We start from the raw sequence: 15,410 nt of genomic DNA, 5'->3' as shown, positions 1-15,410 counted from the left end.
GCTCAGTTCCCAGTCTTAAAACCTTTGCAGAAGGCAGCAGGGGGTGTAATAAAAACAAAGCTTTGTAATTTCCCTTAGCAGTGAGAACCACTCGCAGCTCTGACCAGGTACCTCCTAAAGACCTTCTAGAAGACAGGTCTTTAAATCTCCTCCCACCTCAGGCAGCCCACAGGACTCCCATCCCCAAACCAGGGTGCTGGAGAGAGATGGGATGGAGAGAAGGAAGAGATCCCGAGGCCAAGGGGAGGTGGAGGGCAGCGGAGAAGAGATGGGGTGGGGGTGACCCTCCACGGGCTACTCCTCGGGCTAAGAGTCCTCACTTGGACCTTTGTCTAAAAGAGAACAGAGGATGCCGGGAAGCCACGTTCATCATCTCCTAAGCCATGCACTGCTGACGTCAGACCAGATAGCTGGGGAATGGCAGGTCAGGTGGCTCCAACTCTGAAGCATGGCATCCACTCCAATGGGCTCAGGGACCCGGATTCCATACAGGTGCCCACCCTGGCCTTCACACAGAAGCAGGCTGAGAACATTTTGCATGCACCTCCCAAGCTAGTCTGTTTTAGACACCGAGGACACGTGGGAACAAGACAAAGTCTTTGGCCAGGCATGGTGGCTCATGCTTGTCATCCCAGCACTTTAGGAGGCCGAAGTGGGAGGCCAGGAGTTCGAGACTAGCCTGGCCAACATCGGGAAATACCGTGTCTACTAAAAATACAAAAATTGGCCGGGCCTGGTGGTAGGCACCTGTAATCCCAGCTACTCGGGAGGCTGAGACAGGAGAATCACCTGAACCTGGGAGGTTCCGTCTAAAAAAATAAAAAATCCAGGTGAGAACATGGGACAATTTGTTTAAAATTGTCATCACATGAGTTAGCACATAGAAAAAAAAAACATACAAAAGGGTAGATACTAGGAATACTAGTGGTTGCCTGAGGAGGATGTGACCAGAGCTTTTTCCTTCATGTGTTACATATTTTTTGTTTTGTTTTGCTTTGTTTTAAGAGACAGGGTCTTGCTCTGTTGCCCAGGCTGGAGTGCAGTGGTGCAATCACAGCCCACTGCAGCCTCAACCTCTTGGGCTCAAGCAAATCTCCCACCTTAGCCTCCCGAATAGTTGGGACTACAGGTATGTACCACCACATCCAGTAAATTGTTTTATTTTTTTGTAGAGATGGGGTCTTGCTATGCTGCCCAGGCTGGTTGTAAACTCCTGGGATCAAGTGATCCACCTGCCTCAGTCTCCTCAGTAGCTGGAACTAGAGGCGTGCGTCACCACGGCTGGCTACCTTTTTTTTTTTTTTTTGAGACGGAGTCTTGCTCTGTCACCCCGGCTGGAGTACAGTGGCCGGATCTCAGCTCACTGCAAGCTCCGCCTCCCGGGTTTACGCCATTCTCCTGCCTCAGCCTCCCGAGTAGCTGGGACTACAGGCGCCCGCCACATCGCCCAGCTAGTTTTTTGTATTTTTAGTAGAGACGGGGTTTCACTGTGTTAGCCCGGATGGTCTTGATCTCATGACCTCGTGATCCGCCCGTCTCGGCCTCCCAAAGTGCTGGGATTATAGGCTTGAGCCACTGCGCCCGGCCCAACGGCTGGCTACTTTTAAAAATTTTTTGCAGAGAAAGGGTTTCGCCATGTTGCCCAAGCTGGTCTCGAACTCCTGGGCTCAAGTGATCCTCCGACGTTGGCCTCCCAAAGTGCTAGGATTACAGACACGAGCCACCGTACCTGCTCAATGTATTACACAGTTCTGTATCATTTAACTGTTTCATATCATACACGTGTAAACAGAAAAAGCACACACATGCAAAATCCTCTAATCCACGGTGGTCCTGGACATCTCAGAATTTTCTTTTTTTGTTGTTGTTTTGTTCTTTTTGAGACAGAGTCTTGCTCTGTCACCCAGGCTGGAGCGCAGTGGTGCAGTCTCAGCTCACTGCTACCTGCGCCTCCTGGGTTCAAGTGATTCTTCTGCCTCAGCCTCCCTAGTAGCTGGGATTACAGGCATGCACCACCATCAGAATTTTCTTTTTCTTTTTTCTAGACGGAGTTTTGCTCTTATCACCCAGGCTGGAATACAGTGGTGCAATCTTGGCTCACTGTAACCTCCGCCTCCTGGGTTCAAGTGATTCTCCTGCCTCAGCCTCCCAAATAGCAGGGATTAGAGGTGCATGCCACGATGCCCGGCTAATTTTGTATTTTTAGTGGAGACAGGGTTTCACCATGTTGGCCAGGCTGGTCTCGAACTCCTGACGTCAAGTAATCCACCCGCCTTGGCCTCCCAAAGTGCTGGGGTTATAGGCGTGAGCTACCACGCCCAGCCATAATTTTCTTAATTCATCGAGTTTGACTGGGGTGCCTGGGAAGGAGCCCTGCATGGGAAACGTGTTCCAGCCCAAGGCTGTGTGACCTGTGTGGGGAGGTGGCTGAGTCTGACTGAGCCTGTGTTCTGCTCTGTGAAACAAACAGCAATGATGCTGTGCTCATCCAAGGTCCCCAGCCCCTGCAGTGCCACCCAGCCTCTGGCTGTGAGTGCTGCGTGGAGGCTTCCACGGGGTTTTCTAACGCCACTGCAAAACCCAGCTGGGTGGCATGTCAATTCCTTAGCCGCCACGCCATGCTGTCATCTCAGCCTGAGCTTGGCATCAACCAAACTCTCTGGATAGCTACACCACAGACTGCTGTCAAGTCTAGTCATGCCCAGTTTGTGCTGGACAAAGCATATTTTTTTTTCTTCATTACCAAAGTATTAGAAGTGCATCATAACTGATTTAGAAAATAAAAAACGTAAATCAGTTTGCCTAGCACTGCTACTGTTTTGCTATACCCTTGTTTTTCCCCAGTGATTACATTTGAAACACAGTTGTAAGCAAAGCACAATCAAATTTTCTTCTTTTGCTTAGTGTTACATCCTAAGCATCCTTCCTTGTTGCCTATTTTTGTTTGTTTGTTTGTTTGTTTGTTTCTGAGATAGAGTTTCACTCTGTTGACCTGGCTGGAGTGCAGTGGCGCGATCTCAGCTGCAAACTCCGCCTCCCAAGGTAGAGTGTACAGAAAAATGTACCTCCCTCATAAGCAAAAATTGTAACATTTCCAGAGGTGAGCCTTAAAAATCTTTTTAGGCTGGGAGTGGTGGTGGCTCATACCTGTAATCCCAGCACTTTGGGAGTCTGAGGCAGGAGGACCACTTGAGTTCAGGAGTTTAAGACCAGCCTGGGCAATATAGTGAGACCTCATCTCTACAAAAAATTTTAAAAATTATTATTTGGGCTTGGTGGTACACGCCTGTAGTTCTAGCTACTCAGGAGGCTGAGGATGGAGGATTGCTTGCACAGCCCAGAAGGTTGAAGCTACAGTGAGCTGTGGTCACAGCACTGCAATCCAGTCTGAGTGACAGAGTGACTCTGCCTCAAAAAAAAAAAAGAAAAGAAAAGAAAAAGAAAAAAAATTTTACTTTTTGGCACACTAACTCCATTTCTAGATATCTATCCTAAGATAATAATCAAAAAACATATAAAAAATGCACATACAAATATTGACTATAGGAATAAAAAATTTCATTGTTTACATTGTACAGGTGAATGTTTAAATTATGGTACACCTATTTGTGTTATTTATTTTTTAAAAATTTGAAGTCTAACTATGTAGAAAACTGTCCTAGCATAATGTTAAGCATGGTTCCAAATGTGTTTCAAAACCTGATGCAAAGCAAACAGAAGGCAGGCAGGTGGGAAGGAAGGATGGGGGAAAGAAATAAAGGAACAATGAAAAGAAGAAAAAGGAAGAAAGAAGGAAAGGAAGGAAGGAAGGAAGGAAGGAAGGAAGGAAGGAAGGAAGATAGGGAGGGAAGAGGAAGGAAGGAATGAAGGGAGGGAGAAAGGAAGGAAGGGAAGAAAGAAAAAGAAGAAAGGAAGGAAAAAGGAAAGGAAAAAGAAAGAAAAATGAAAGAAAGGAAGCAAAGAAGGTAGGAAGGAGAGAAAAGGAAAGAAATAGGAAGGTAGCGAGGGAGGGAGGGAGGGAGGAAGGAAAGAAAAGAGAAAATGGGAAAAAAAGACAGCAAAATCTTAGCAGTAGTTACCATTGGGTTTGAGGGATAGAGGTGCTTTTAATTTTCCTTTTTAATGTTCTCTAAATTTGCTATAGGGGTAGAATCACCCCCTCTTGACAGGTTCTGAGACTTGTCCGTCCTTACTAGAATAATGAGTTAAGCCTGATGCGGTGGCTCACACCTATAATTCTAGAACTTTGGGAGGCTGAGGCAGGTGGATCACAAGGTCAGGAGATTGAGACTATCCTGGCTAACACGGTGAAACCCCATCTCTACTAAAAATGCAAAAAAATTAGGCAGACATGGTGGCATGTGCCTGTCATCCCAGCTACTCGGGAGGCTGAGGCAGGAGAATCACTGAAATCCGAGAGGTGGAGGTTGCAGTGAGCCGAGATCACACCACTGCACTGCAGTCTGGGTGACAGAGCGAGACTCCATCTCAAAAAAAAAAAGTGAGTTGTCTGCAGGGTAGGTGTCTGGTTTACGTTTCCTCTACAGAACTGCACATCTGCAGAATGCTTTCACTGCCAGAGAAAATTGCTTGCTCCCTTAATAAAAAGTCAATGAAGCTGAAAGAAATCTACTTCTTGGATTTGGGGTGGAAGTCAGAAGACTGGTAAGCATTCTTAAATAACGAGGAAACTCACCCAGGCACTGAGAGGGGATGGTTGTCAGGATGGACCTGAAATTCTCATGACATTTGCTGTGGGGATGGTGGGCAGGGCCTCTAGTCACTGTCTCCTGATTTGAAAAGTTAGAGGGGTGAATTAATGCACAGGGCCATGATTTCAAGTGGAAACGTTATCACTTTGTAAATAATAGCAACTCATCCTGAACTCCCTACCTTGTCTGTGTGAATGTAGATGAATCCATCAATGGGGGGCTGGGCTAGATGCACTTCCTTTCACACTGCATTAATTCTGTGCCCTAAGGCCAGGCACAGTGGCTCACACCTGTAATCCCAGCACTTCAGGAGGCTGAGGAAGAAGGATTGCTGGAAGCCCAGGAGTTTGAGACCAGCCTGGGCAACATAGTGAGATCCTACCTCTACAAAAAATAAAATTAAAATAAAGTTCTATGCCCTAAATCTATGTCCAGCTCAGGCTACATATCTGTAGTGCTGGTGAGCCTGCAAGCACACACAGGTTCTGGACCTTGCCTTCAGTTATTTACAATCCAGTGGAAATGGAAAAACATGAAAAATTGCCAAGCACAGTGGCATGTGTATGTCATCGAAGCTCCTGAGGGGGCTGACACAGGAGGATGGCTTGAGCCTGAGAGTTTGAATCCAGCCTGGGCAACATAGTGAGACTCCCTCTCTTTTTTTTTTTTTTTTTTTTGGTCTTTTACTTTTTATTTTTTTAACACCTATTATGCCATGAATTCATAGGGAATAGGTTCCAGCAGCTCAGGCTCCTTCCCATTGGTCCTCACAAAGTGTGCTTCTCTGGGTGGAGCAGGCTGGCGCTTCAGCTGAACCCAGGTACCTTTCTCTTTGGCTTCTTTCTTTTTCTGATCATTTTCCTTCACGCGTTTCAGGAAGCTATCTCGGCTCTTAGAGTGCTTAATGTGCTCAATACGCACATTAATTCTCTTGGCAAGAATCTTGCCCTTAACTTGTTTGTTTACAACAATGCCAACAGCATGCTGGGTAACGTTGTAGACTCTCCCAGTTTTGCCATGGTAACACTTGTGGGGCATTCCTTTTTGAACAGTACCCATTCCCTTGATGTCTACAATATCACCTTTCTTTTTTTTTTTTTTTTTTTTTTTTTTGAGACGGAGTCTCGCTCTGTCGCCCAGGCTGGAGTGCAGTGGCCGGATCTCAGCTCACTGCAAGCTCCGCCTCCCGGGTTCCCGCCATTCTCCTGCCTCAGCCTCCCGAGTAGCTGGGACTACAGGCGCCCGCCACCTCGCCCGGCTAGTTTTTTGTATTTTTTAGTAGAGACGGGGTTTCACCGTGTTAGCCAGGATGGTCTCGATCTCCTGACCTCGTGATCCGCCCGTCTCGGCCTCCCAAAGTGCTGGGATTACAGGCTTGAGCCACCGCGCCCGGCCAATATCACCTTTCTTATAGATTCGCATATACGTGGCCAAAGGAACAACTCCATGTTTTCTTTTTTTTTTTTTTTTTTTTTTTTTTTTTTTTTTTTTTTTTTTTTTGAGACGGAGTCTCGCTCTGTCGCCCAAGCTGGAGTGCAGTGGCCGGATCTCAGCTCACTGCAAGCTCCACCTTCCGGGTTCACGCCATTCTCCTGCCTCAGCCTCCCGAGTAGCTGGGACTACAGGCGCCCGCCACCTCGCCCGGCTAGTTTTTTGTACTTTTTAGTAGAGACGGGGTTTCACCGTGTTAGTCAGGATGGTCTCGATCTCCTGACCTTGTGATCCGCCCACCTCGGCCTCCCAAAGTGCTGGGATTACAGGCTTGAGCCACCGCGCCCGGCCAACTCCATGTTTTCTAAAAGGCCTAGAGAACATATATCGGGTGCCTCTCCTCTTTCCCTTTGTGTTCGTCATTTTGGCAAATTACTGGAAGATGGCGGTTCCGGCCGAAAGGGCGAGACTCCCTCTCTTAAAAAAATAGAAAAAGGGTCGGGTGTGGTAGCTAAGTGTAATCCTAGCACTTTGGGAGGCTGAGGCGGGTAGATCACCTGAGGTCAAGAGTTCAAGACCAGCCTGGCCAACATGGTGAAACCCCATCTCTACTAAAAATAGAAAAAAATTAGCCTGGCATGGTGGCATGTGCCTGTAATCCCAGCTACTCCAGAGACTGAGACAGAAGAATAGCTTGAGCCCGGGAGGGAGAGGTTGCAGTGAGTCGAGATCACACCACTGCACTCCAGCCTAGAAGACAGAGTGAGACTCCATCTCCCAGGGGGAAAAAAATTGCAACTTTTGGCAGGGCATGGTGGCTCATGCCTGTAATCACAGCATTTTGGGAGGCTGAGGCTGGCCGATCAGTTGAGGTCAGGACTTCGAGACCAGCCTGGCCAATGTGGTGAAACACAGTTTCAAATAAAAATGCTAAAATTAGGCCAGGTGCAGTGGCTCATGCCTGTAACCCCAGCACTTTGGGAGGCCAAGGCGGGCGGATCACGAGGTCAGGAGATCGAGACCATCCTGGCTAATACGGTGAAACGCTGTCTCTCCTAAACACACAAAAAAATTAGCCAGGTGTGGTGGCCGGCGTCTGTAATCCCAGTTACTTGGGAGGCTGAGGCAAGAGAATCGCTGGAACCCAGGAGGCAGAGGTACAAGTGAGCCGAGATCGCGCCAGCCTGGGCAACAGAGTGAGTGAGACTCCGTCTCAAAAAAAAAAAAAAAAAAAACCAACTCGGGCGCTGTCGCTCGGTTGCAGAGGCTGCGGTTGGCGGTGGCTGCGGCGGTAGTGCAGGCTAAGCGGCAGCGCGGGAGTCCGCGGTTGGCGCTGCCCCAGCGGGGACCCGGCGGCTCGCAGGCAGCGGCCGAGGCGGGGCAGGGCGGGCGGAGGCCGGTGGGCGGCGGCCGGGCGGGGACGATGACTCTGGAGTCCGTGATGGCGTGTTGCCTGAGCGATGAGGTGAAGGAGCGGATCAACGCCGAGATCCAGAAGCAGCTGCGGGGGACAAGTGCCACGCCCGGCGCCAGCTCAAGCTGCTGCTGCTCCGCAGGGGCGAGAGCGGGAAGAGCATCTTCATCAACCAGGCGCGCATCGTCCAGGGCCCCGGCTACTCGGAGGAGGCCAAGCGCGGCTTCACCAAGCTCGTCTACCACAACATCTTCACCGCCATCCAGGCCACGATCCGGGCCAAGGAGTCGCTGAAGATCCTCCACAAGGAGGAGCAGAACAAGGCCAGTGGCTCCTGATCCGAGAGGCGGACGTGGAGAAGGCGACCACCTTCAAGCATTGGTATGTCAGCGCCATCAGGACCCTGTGGGACGACCCCGGCATCCAGGAGTGCTGCGACCGCAGGCGCCAGTGGCAGCTCTCGGACCCGGCCAAGTACTGCCTGACGGACGCTGCCCACATGGCCACCTGGGGCCACCTGCCCACCCCGCAGGACGCGCTGCGGGGTCGCGTGCCCACCACCGGCATCTTTCGACCTGGAGAGCATCATCTTCAGGATGGTGGATGTGGGGGACAGCGGTCGGCTCCAGGAAGCGGATCCACTGCTTTGGGAACCTGACGTCCCTCCTGTTTCTCGTCGCCCTCAGTGAATACGACCAAGTCCTGGTGGAATCGGACAAGGAGAACCCGATGGAGGAGAGCAAAGCCCTGTTCCGGACCATCGTCAACTATCCCTGGTTCCAGAACTCCATCATCCTCTTCCTCAACAAGAAGGACCTGCTGGAGGACAGTATCCTGTACCCGCACCTGGTGGGCTCCGTCCCCGTGTTCGACGGGCCCCAGCGGGACGCCCAGGCGGCATGGGAGTTCATCCTGAAGATGTTCATGGACATGAACCCCGACGGCGACAAGATCATCTACACGAAGAACATCCGCTTCGTGTTCCGGCCGTGAAGGGCACCATCCTGTAGCTCAACCTCAATGAGTACAACCCGGTCTGAAAGCGCCCAGGCCCAGGGAGACGCGACGGAGACAAGGGCCCGGACAAACCTTCCTTCACACCGAGCCCGCGGCTGCCGCCAGGTGGCGCTGCTGAGCCCGGGCCGGGGCCTTTGCCTGCGGAGTTGTTTTTTCTTGTTGTTTGTTTTTTAATATTTTTAACAAATGGTTTTTATTTCACAGTTATCAGGGGATGTATATCTCTCCGAACACTTCGCGCGCCTTCTCACCTTTTGTCAAGGGGCAAAGGCAGCCTTTTTCCAGCCTTGACTTATGACTCGCTTTTTTCTTAAAAAAAAAAAAAAAAAAAAGGAAAAAACCCAATGAAACATAAAACACACGAATGCCCCGTGTCTCCAACGACTCTGGGCCTCACGGAGCCCCTTGCCAGCCAGCATGGGGGGCCCCACTCCAGCACCCTCCCTCGGCTGTCCTTCCAACCCCACGTGCTTTTTCTTTCTCTTTCCCGCTTCTTTTCTTCTTCAGCACGAAAGGCGTGGAGACTCGGGGACTGACATTTTCCCCCTTTTTTAAGTTATTGATGCCCAGCGCGCCTGGCCTCTTCACGACTCAATGCTGTGTTTTGCTCACTGGATTCCTGAAGAGGGGTTGGGGGACTCCCTCAGTCGCCCACCCTGGGGAGTGCCTAAACTTTTTTTTTTTTTTTTGTACAAAGAACCGCCTGACCTCACAGGTTGAAGAAATGCCCAGGGTCCTCTATTACGGCCAGGTACCCCATCCCTCTGCAGAGGCTGGGAAGGGTCCCTGGGCTGGAGTCATGGGGGCTCAGGGCTCCTCCGGGCTGTGCCTCCAGGGGCGACATTGGCCGCTTGGGGCTGCCGAGGGGCTCCAGAGGGCTACACGGCCACCCTGCTCCAGCTGGAGTGCACCCCACTGGAGCCCATGTGGGATTGGTGGCTGGAGGGATGTCCCCAGTAACACCCAAAGGCCACTTGGATGGGGGCATTTCTTTTCGTTTTGTTCTGCTTTGTGTTGTCCCCAATTTGGAAACAGTGAGGGTGGAGTGGGGACTTTTACAGAATATTCCCAGGTGTGTACCCGAGATGTAGAGAGAGGGACGTGGCCGGCATCTCCATGCGTGGCCTTGTCCCAAGCACTTGTGTCCGCCCCGGAGGAGCGGGAAGCCAGCACTTGCACTTTGGCCAGGGCCTGGTGGAAGGTGGAGGCAGGCGCCGGCCCTGGCAGCTTCCAGGCCTGACTGGCCACAGCCACGGTCTGAGGGGGAGCCCGCCAGGCCACGGCTGCGCACTGAGCCACAGCCTGGGGGACCGCCTCCCGGGTCCCTTGTAGGCACTGAGGCACCCAGACTGGTTCTCCCCCAGAGACTCGGAAGGTGGGGAACGAGAGGACTGTTTTTGGGGAGGTGGCTCTTTCGTCTGCTGCTGACTGAACACTATGGCGCTCTGTGGGTCCGGACTTTGCACAGCTGTCCCAGGGATGAATCGCCCGTGCTGCCCTCGCCTGCACCCTGGACGGCTGCTTCTGGCCTTGGCAGATCATAAAAGAAACAGCCCCCAAGTAAGACCACCCCGACCAGCAGTTCCCACCTGCCACTGTCAGGCCTGCCCTGGCCTCCTCCTGCACAGAGCTGTCTGCTGGCTTCTGGCGGGAGAAGAGGCGGAGTCCAGTGGAGGGGGCAGGTACATTTCTGGTGATCAGGACACCGGGCAGCGCCCCCGATCCCCTCGCCACTTTTCCGCTTTTGTCTCTTCCGGAGACAAAAAAAAAAAGCGTACTTTTTTTGTGCCAAGTATCTACTTAAGAGGGTTGGCGCCAGAAGCCCCCATGGTGAGTGCTGGGGCCTGGCCCGTGCCCTGGGGGAGCAGATGGTGCCACCCCTGGCAGGGCCAGTGTATCCACTGCCAGCAGCGGACCCCTCTAGGGGGCCTGGACTTGTAGCATCTCCGAGGGCCCAGATCGCACAAGGGGACCTGAACCTGGCACAAGGGTGGAATTGCCCAGCGTGCAGACTGGGGCGCTAAGTATTAGCCCTTCCAGGGGAGGGGGCTGTGCCAAGCATCCCAGAGCCAGGCTGAGGCCACCAAACCATCTTGGCCTGGGTCCTCTGGGTCCCAGTGCCTGATCCCCCGATCCCTCAAAAAAGCAGAGGTGGGTGTTACAGGCCTGGGGTAGGGCTGCCTGCCCCAGTAGAGTCCCAGGCAGTGGTTCTCACGCCAGTGACACCCTCAGGTCGGGGAAGGGGCAGCCGACTCCCACCTGTGTCATGTGTGGGGCCACGTGTGGGGTGTGCGTTTTCACCTTAGTGAATCTCACCTGCCAATGCTTTCTCGTGAGTGCCGACCACCTTCTCTGACCATGTCACGCCCAGGCGGCGGCAGCCCCTGGTCACCACATGACCCACGCCCTGGGTCCCCTGGCTCCCCTAGAGGAGCATTCCCTTGCCAATGTCCCCCAGTGGTGGCAGCAGATCCTGCGGCTGGCCTGGCAGATGGGACCCACTGATACTTGTATATTACACTGTCCTGATTTCAGACAATTTCAACCTTATTTTAAAAAGAATATTCTATACAATGCTGTTTTCAAAGCTTTTACCGTTTGAAATGCATGTGTCATGTGCATTGGGGGACGGGAGGAGGAGCTGAGGAGCGGCTCAGTGTCACCTCCCGTGGCCACTGGCCCTGACCCTTAATCCAGACACCAATGGAAGTTGACTTTTCATATCTGTCTCCTGAAATGAACTGTTTTAAATTGGAACATATTTTGTTAAAAAAAAAAGACCCCAAAACCCAAAAACAAAAATGAAAAACAAAATACCCACTATGAGATCCCTCTACAGAGTCACCAAAAATCCTAAAGCTGAAAACACTAACAGTGCCGAAGATTTAGAGGACGTGCTGTAAGAGGAATCCATACAGCTCTAATGGGAGTTTACACTGGGGCCCCCACTTTGGAAAACTGTTTGGTAGTGTGTTGGTGCTGGTGCTAACACACTCAGATCTCCCTATTTTATCTTTTTGAGACAGAGTCTCACTCTGTCGCCCAGGCTGGAGTGTAGTGGTGCGATCTCGGCTCACTGCAACCTTCGCTTCCTGGGCTCAAGTGATTCTCCTGCCTCAGCCTCCTGAGTAGCTGGGATTAAAGGTGCCCACCACGACGCCTGGCTAATTTTGTATTTTTAGCACAGATGGGATTTCACTGTGTTGTCCAGGCCGGTCTCAAACTCCCGAGCTCAGGCAATCTGCTCACCTTGGCCTCCCAAAGTGCTAGGATTACAGGTGTGAGCCACTGCGCCCGGCCAGTTCACTCTTTAGTAAAATTTTTTCCAGCAACTTCTCATTCCAGTTCGAAATCGAGAGTGATTTAGGTCACTCTCAACAAATTCACTTATAGTTATCAGTATTTGAACTTTTGCAGGTGTTGTCATAGATAAGACATTTGGCCAAATGGACTCTTGATTATTGCAGTAAAAATTCTGCTCAAATTAGGTAACAGGCATTTGAAGTTTTAAAATTATGCAAACTGTGTTGCAAAAATTTCACTTCTAGGGATTTAAGAAATAGTCATGATTGCACAAATAAATGTGCTGTAGGCATGTTCATTTAACAAAATGTGTAAAACAGGGAAACCCTGTAAACAAACTAAGTGTCCTATAACAGAATTCATTAAATCAGTTATGACACATACATATGATGAAATGTATGCAGCCATTAAAAAATGTTATGAGGGGCTAAGTGCGGTGGCTCATGCCTGTAATCCCAGCACTTTGGGAGGCCGAGGTGGGTGATCACTTGAGGTCAAGAGTCTGAGACTAGCCTAGCCAACATGGTGAAACCCTGTCTCCACTAAAAATACAAAAAAATTAGCTCAACATGGTGGCTTATGCTTGTAATCCCAGTTACTTGGGAGGCTGAGGCAGGAGAATCACTTGAACCCATGAGGCAGAGGTTGCAGTGAGCGGAGATTGCACCATTGCACTCTAGCCTGGGTGACAAGAATGAAACTCCATCTCAATAAAAAAAAAAAAAAGGAAAGAATATTTGACATGACAGGTATTTTTTATAATACATAAATACATTAAGTGAAAGAGCAGATTACACCACAGTACATCTAGTGTGTTTATATTTTGAGAAAATATATATTTTGAATATTGGAATTATATACACCCAACTAGTAATGCTATCAGTTGAGTCATGAAATTACAAGTGATTTTTTTTTTTGCTTGTCCCTATTTTCCAATTTTTCTACAGTGACTGTACTTGTAATAATTAAACATAGTATGGTCATTTAAAATACATCCACAAATTCTCTGATACTCTCTTCAAAAGGCGGAGCCCAGTTCCTATCCCCTTGAGTGTGGGCTGGGTTACATGATTCCCTTTTGACAGATGGGAAAAAGCAAAAGTGATGGCTTGCAACTTTGCAAACTACATCATAAAAGGTTCTGTGGCTTCCTCCTTCGTCACTCTTTGATTGCTCACTTGGGAAAGCCAGCTGTCACACCATGACACCTAAGCAGCCTGTAGAAAGGCTCATGTGACAGGAACTGAGGCCTCTGGTCAGCAGTCACATGAGCGAGCCATCTTGGAAACAGGCTTTAGGTGACTGCAGTCTCAGTGGACAACTTGACTGCAATGTTATGAGACACCCTGAGTCCAAATAACCCAGCTCTGCTACTCCTGAATTCCTGACCCACAGAAATGGAGATCCTAAGTATTTTATTTATTTATTCATTTATTTATTTTTGAGACAGAGTCTCACTCTGTCACCCAGGCTGGAGTGTGGTAGTGTGATCTTGGCTCACTGTAACCTCTCCCTCCCGGACAGGGTGTGGTGGCTTGCTTGTAGTCCCAGCACTTTGGGAGGCTGAGGCGGGTGGATCATCTGAGGTCAGGAGTTCGAGACCAGCCTGGTGAACAAGGTGAAACCTGGTCTCTATTAAAAACACAAAAATTAGCTGGGTGTGGTAGTGGGCACCTGCAATCCCAGCTACTGGCGGGGCTGAGGTTGGAGAATTGCTTGAAACCAGGAGGCAGAGGTTGCAGTGAGCCGAGATCATGCCACTGCACTCCAGTGTGGATGACAGAGCAAGACTGTGTCTCAAAAACAAACAACAAAAAAGTGGATAGCAGCATCTACCTCGAAGAATTGTTGTGGGATCAACAGTGCAGAGATCCTAGTAACTAAAAAATAAAAAAAAAGTTTCAGGACCCCCCCATAAGATTTACTATGCCAAGAGGGAATTTACACCCTGACATAGCATGTTTGCAACTTCTGCTTCTTAAATTATAATTTATTCCTTCCTTATTATTTTCAGCCGGTAAATGACTATGAGAGACCAGAGACTAGTCCTCCTCTCCTTCCAATCACTCATCTTTGTTACAGATTAACTGCCTCCTTTATTGTACTGTACCTAACTCACACGAGATGGCACAAAAGACCCCATGACTTACATCTTCAGTGTAGAAGGTTAAATACACCTTTCCCGAAAAAAAGACCACCTCGTCTGGGCGCAGCTGTTCATGCATTCAATCCCAGTACTTTGGGAGGCCGAGGTGAGCGGACCACTTAAGCCCAGGAATTTCAGACTGGCCTGGGCAACGTGGTGAAACCCTGTCTCTACAGAAAATACAAAAATTAGTCAGGTGTGTTGGTGCATGCCTATAGTCCCAGCTACTAGGGATGCGGAGGTGGGAGGATCACTTGAGCCAGGGAGGCTGAGGCTGTAATTGAGTTGCGACTGCACCACTGCACTCCCGCCTGGGTGACAGAGTGAAAGAAAGACCACCTGGACCAATCAGACTGTTTTAAATATGTATTAAGCCTTACACGGAGAGATGCTGAAATTCTGCTAAGCTTCCCTAAACTTTGTCTATGCAAGTGATCCCAAACTTCTAAGCCTTGGAACACTGTCTTCCACTCTTGGGTATCTGTGCTTCCCAGGTGACCCTCCTTAAACTCTCTGCATGAATAAATTCCCTTTAGATTCTGACCCTTTTGATTATTTGAGGTTGACACACTGTGCAATATACATCAGAATACCAAATATTAACCTTCAGAACAGTATGTGACATTTAGGTAGAAATCTTTCTTTTTTTTTTTTTTTTCAGATGGAGTCTTGCTCTGTTGCCCAGGCTGCAGTGCAGAGGCATGATGTCGGCTCACTGCAACCTCGGCCTCCCAGGTTCAAACGATTCTCCTGTCTCAGCTTCCCAAGTAGCTGGGACTAAAGGTGCCCACCACCACTCCCATTTAATTTTTGTATTTTTAGTAGAGATGGGGTTTTGCCATGTTTGCCAGGCTGGTCTCGAACTCCTGACTTCAGGCGATCAACCACCTTGGTCTCCCAAAGTGCTGGGATTACAGGCGAAAGCTACCGCGCCCAGATGACATTTAGGTAGAAATCTTACACATATTCCTAACTTTGTTCTCTCCCCACTTACATTTCTAACCTCTTCTTTACAGTAAAGAACAAAATCATTTGTGGACTTGAAAAGAGTTACCATAGTAACTGAAAAAAAAACCTGGAAGTTAAACTGTCACTCTTGCTGCTCTCTTTTAATTAATTAATAAACCCTAAAAAGGCTAACTCACTTGGACACTACTTAATTAACAATCAATTAGTAAGGAAAAGATATCGAAGCAGTAAACTTAAGTGAGGGCGAAAAGGTCTGTTGACCAAATATGGATTCTCTCTTCCTAGAACCAAGTTACAGTTGGAGTTACAGAAAATACTTTGAACAGGTCCTTCGGTATCCTGTAGGAAATCAGACAAAAACACAGATCAGTTACTTTCTTTTTTCTTTTTTCTTTTTTTGACAGTGTCCCACTCTGTC

General features: G+C 49.5%; 2 protein-coding genes, 1 long non-coding RNA gene and 1 pseudogene across 3 annotated transcripts in view; 3 read left to right on the top strand and 1 right to left on the bottom strand.

Moving 5' to 3' along the window:
- RABGEF1 (RAB guanine nucleotide exchange factor 1) overlaps nt 1-5,854 on the top strand; it is a 1,203,668-nt gene extending 1,197,814 nt beyond the window's left edge. Inside the window, exon 10 of the transcript XR_004433010.1 lies at nt 5,829-5,854. The gene's annotated coding sequence lies outside the window, so the exon portion shown is untranslated. The remainder of the gene's footprint in view (nt 1-5,828) is intronic.
- LOC117072930 (60S ribosomal protein L21) lies at nt 5,390-6,610 on the bottom strand. The gene is made up of 3 exons (XM_033193421.1): nt 6,503-6,610; nt 6,116-6,160; nt 5,390-5,794 (listed from the first exon to the last, which is right to left on the bottom strand). The coding sequence occupies exons 1-3, from the start codon at nt 6,564-6,566 to the stop codon at nt 5,421-5,423; spliced, it is 483 nt and encodes a 160-aa protein (XP_033049312.1). The 5' UTR covers nt 6,567-6,610; the 3' UTR covers nt 5,390-5,420.
- A 956-nt stretch (nt 6,611-7,566) lies between these two features.
- Nucleotides 7,567-8,597, top strand: LOC117072916 (annotated as a pseudogene).
- Nucleotides 8,598-13,189: 4,592 nt separating this feature from the next.
- On the top strand, nt 13,190-15,160 carry LOC117072915. The gene is made up of 2 exons (XR_004433008.1): nt 13,190-13,287; nt 15,040-15,160. It is a non-coding gene; the product is annotated as an uncharacterized LOC117072915 (long non-coding RNA).
- Nucleotides 15,161-15,410: the final 250 nt, after the last annotated feature.

This window comes from Trachypithecus francoisi, unplaced genomic scaffold (assembly GCF_009764315.1).
Source record: "Trachypithecus francoisi isolate TF-2019V2 unplaced genomic scaffold, Tfra_2.0 Lachesis_group4, whole genome shotgun sequence".
Taxonomy (NCBI): Eukaryota; Metazoa; Chordata; class Mammalia; order Primates; family Cercopithecidae; genus Trachypithecus; species Trachypithecus francoisi.
This window is presented reverse-complemented; position numbering and strand designations above follow the sequence as displayed.

Excerpts from the sequence above, each read along its gene's own strand:
- LOC117072930 (XM_033193421.1), bottom strand. The coding sequence starts at position 6,566 with ATGACGAACACAAAGGGAAAGAGGAGAGGCACCCGATATATGTTCTCT. Across the intron at positions 6,161-6,502 it reads CTCTAGGCCTTTTAGAAAAC|ATGGAGTTGTTCCTTTGGCC; the intron begins ATGGAGTTGGCC and ends AAAAAAGAAAAC. Across the intron at positions 5,795-6,115 it reads TATGCGAATCTATAAGAAAG|GTGATATTGTAGACATCAAG; the intron begins GTGATATTGGCC and ends AAAAAAAGAAAG.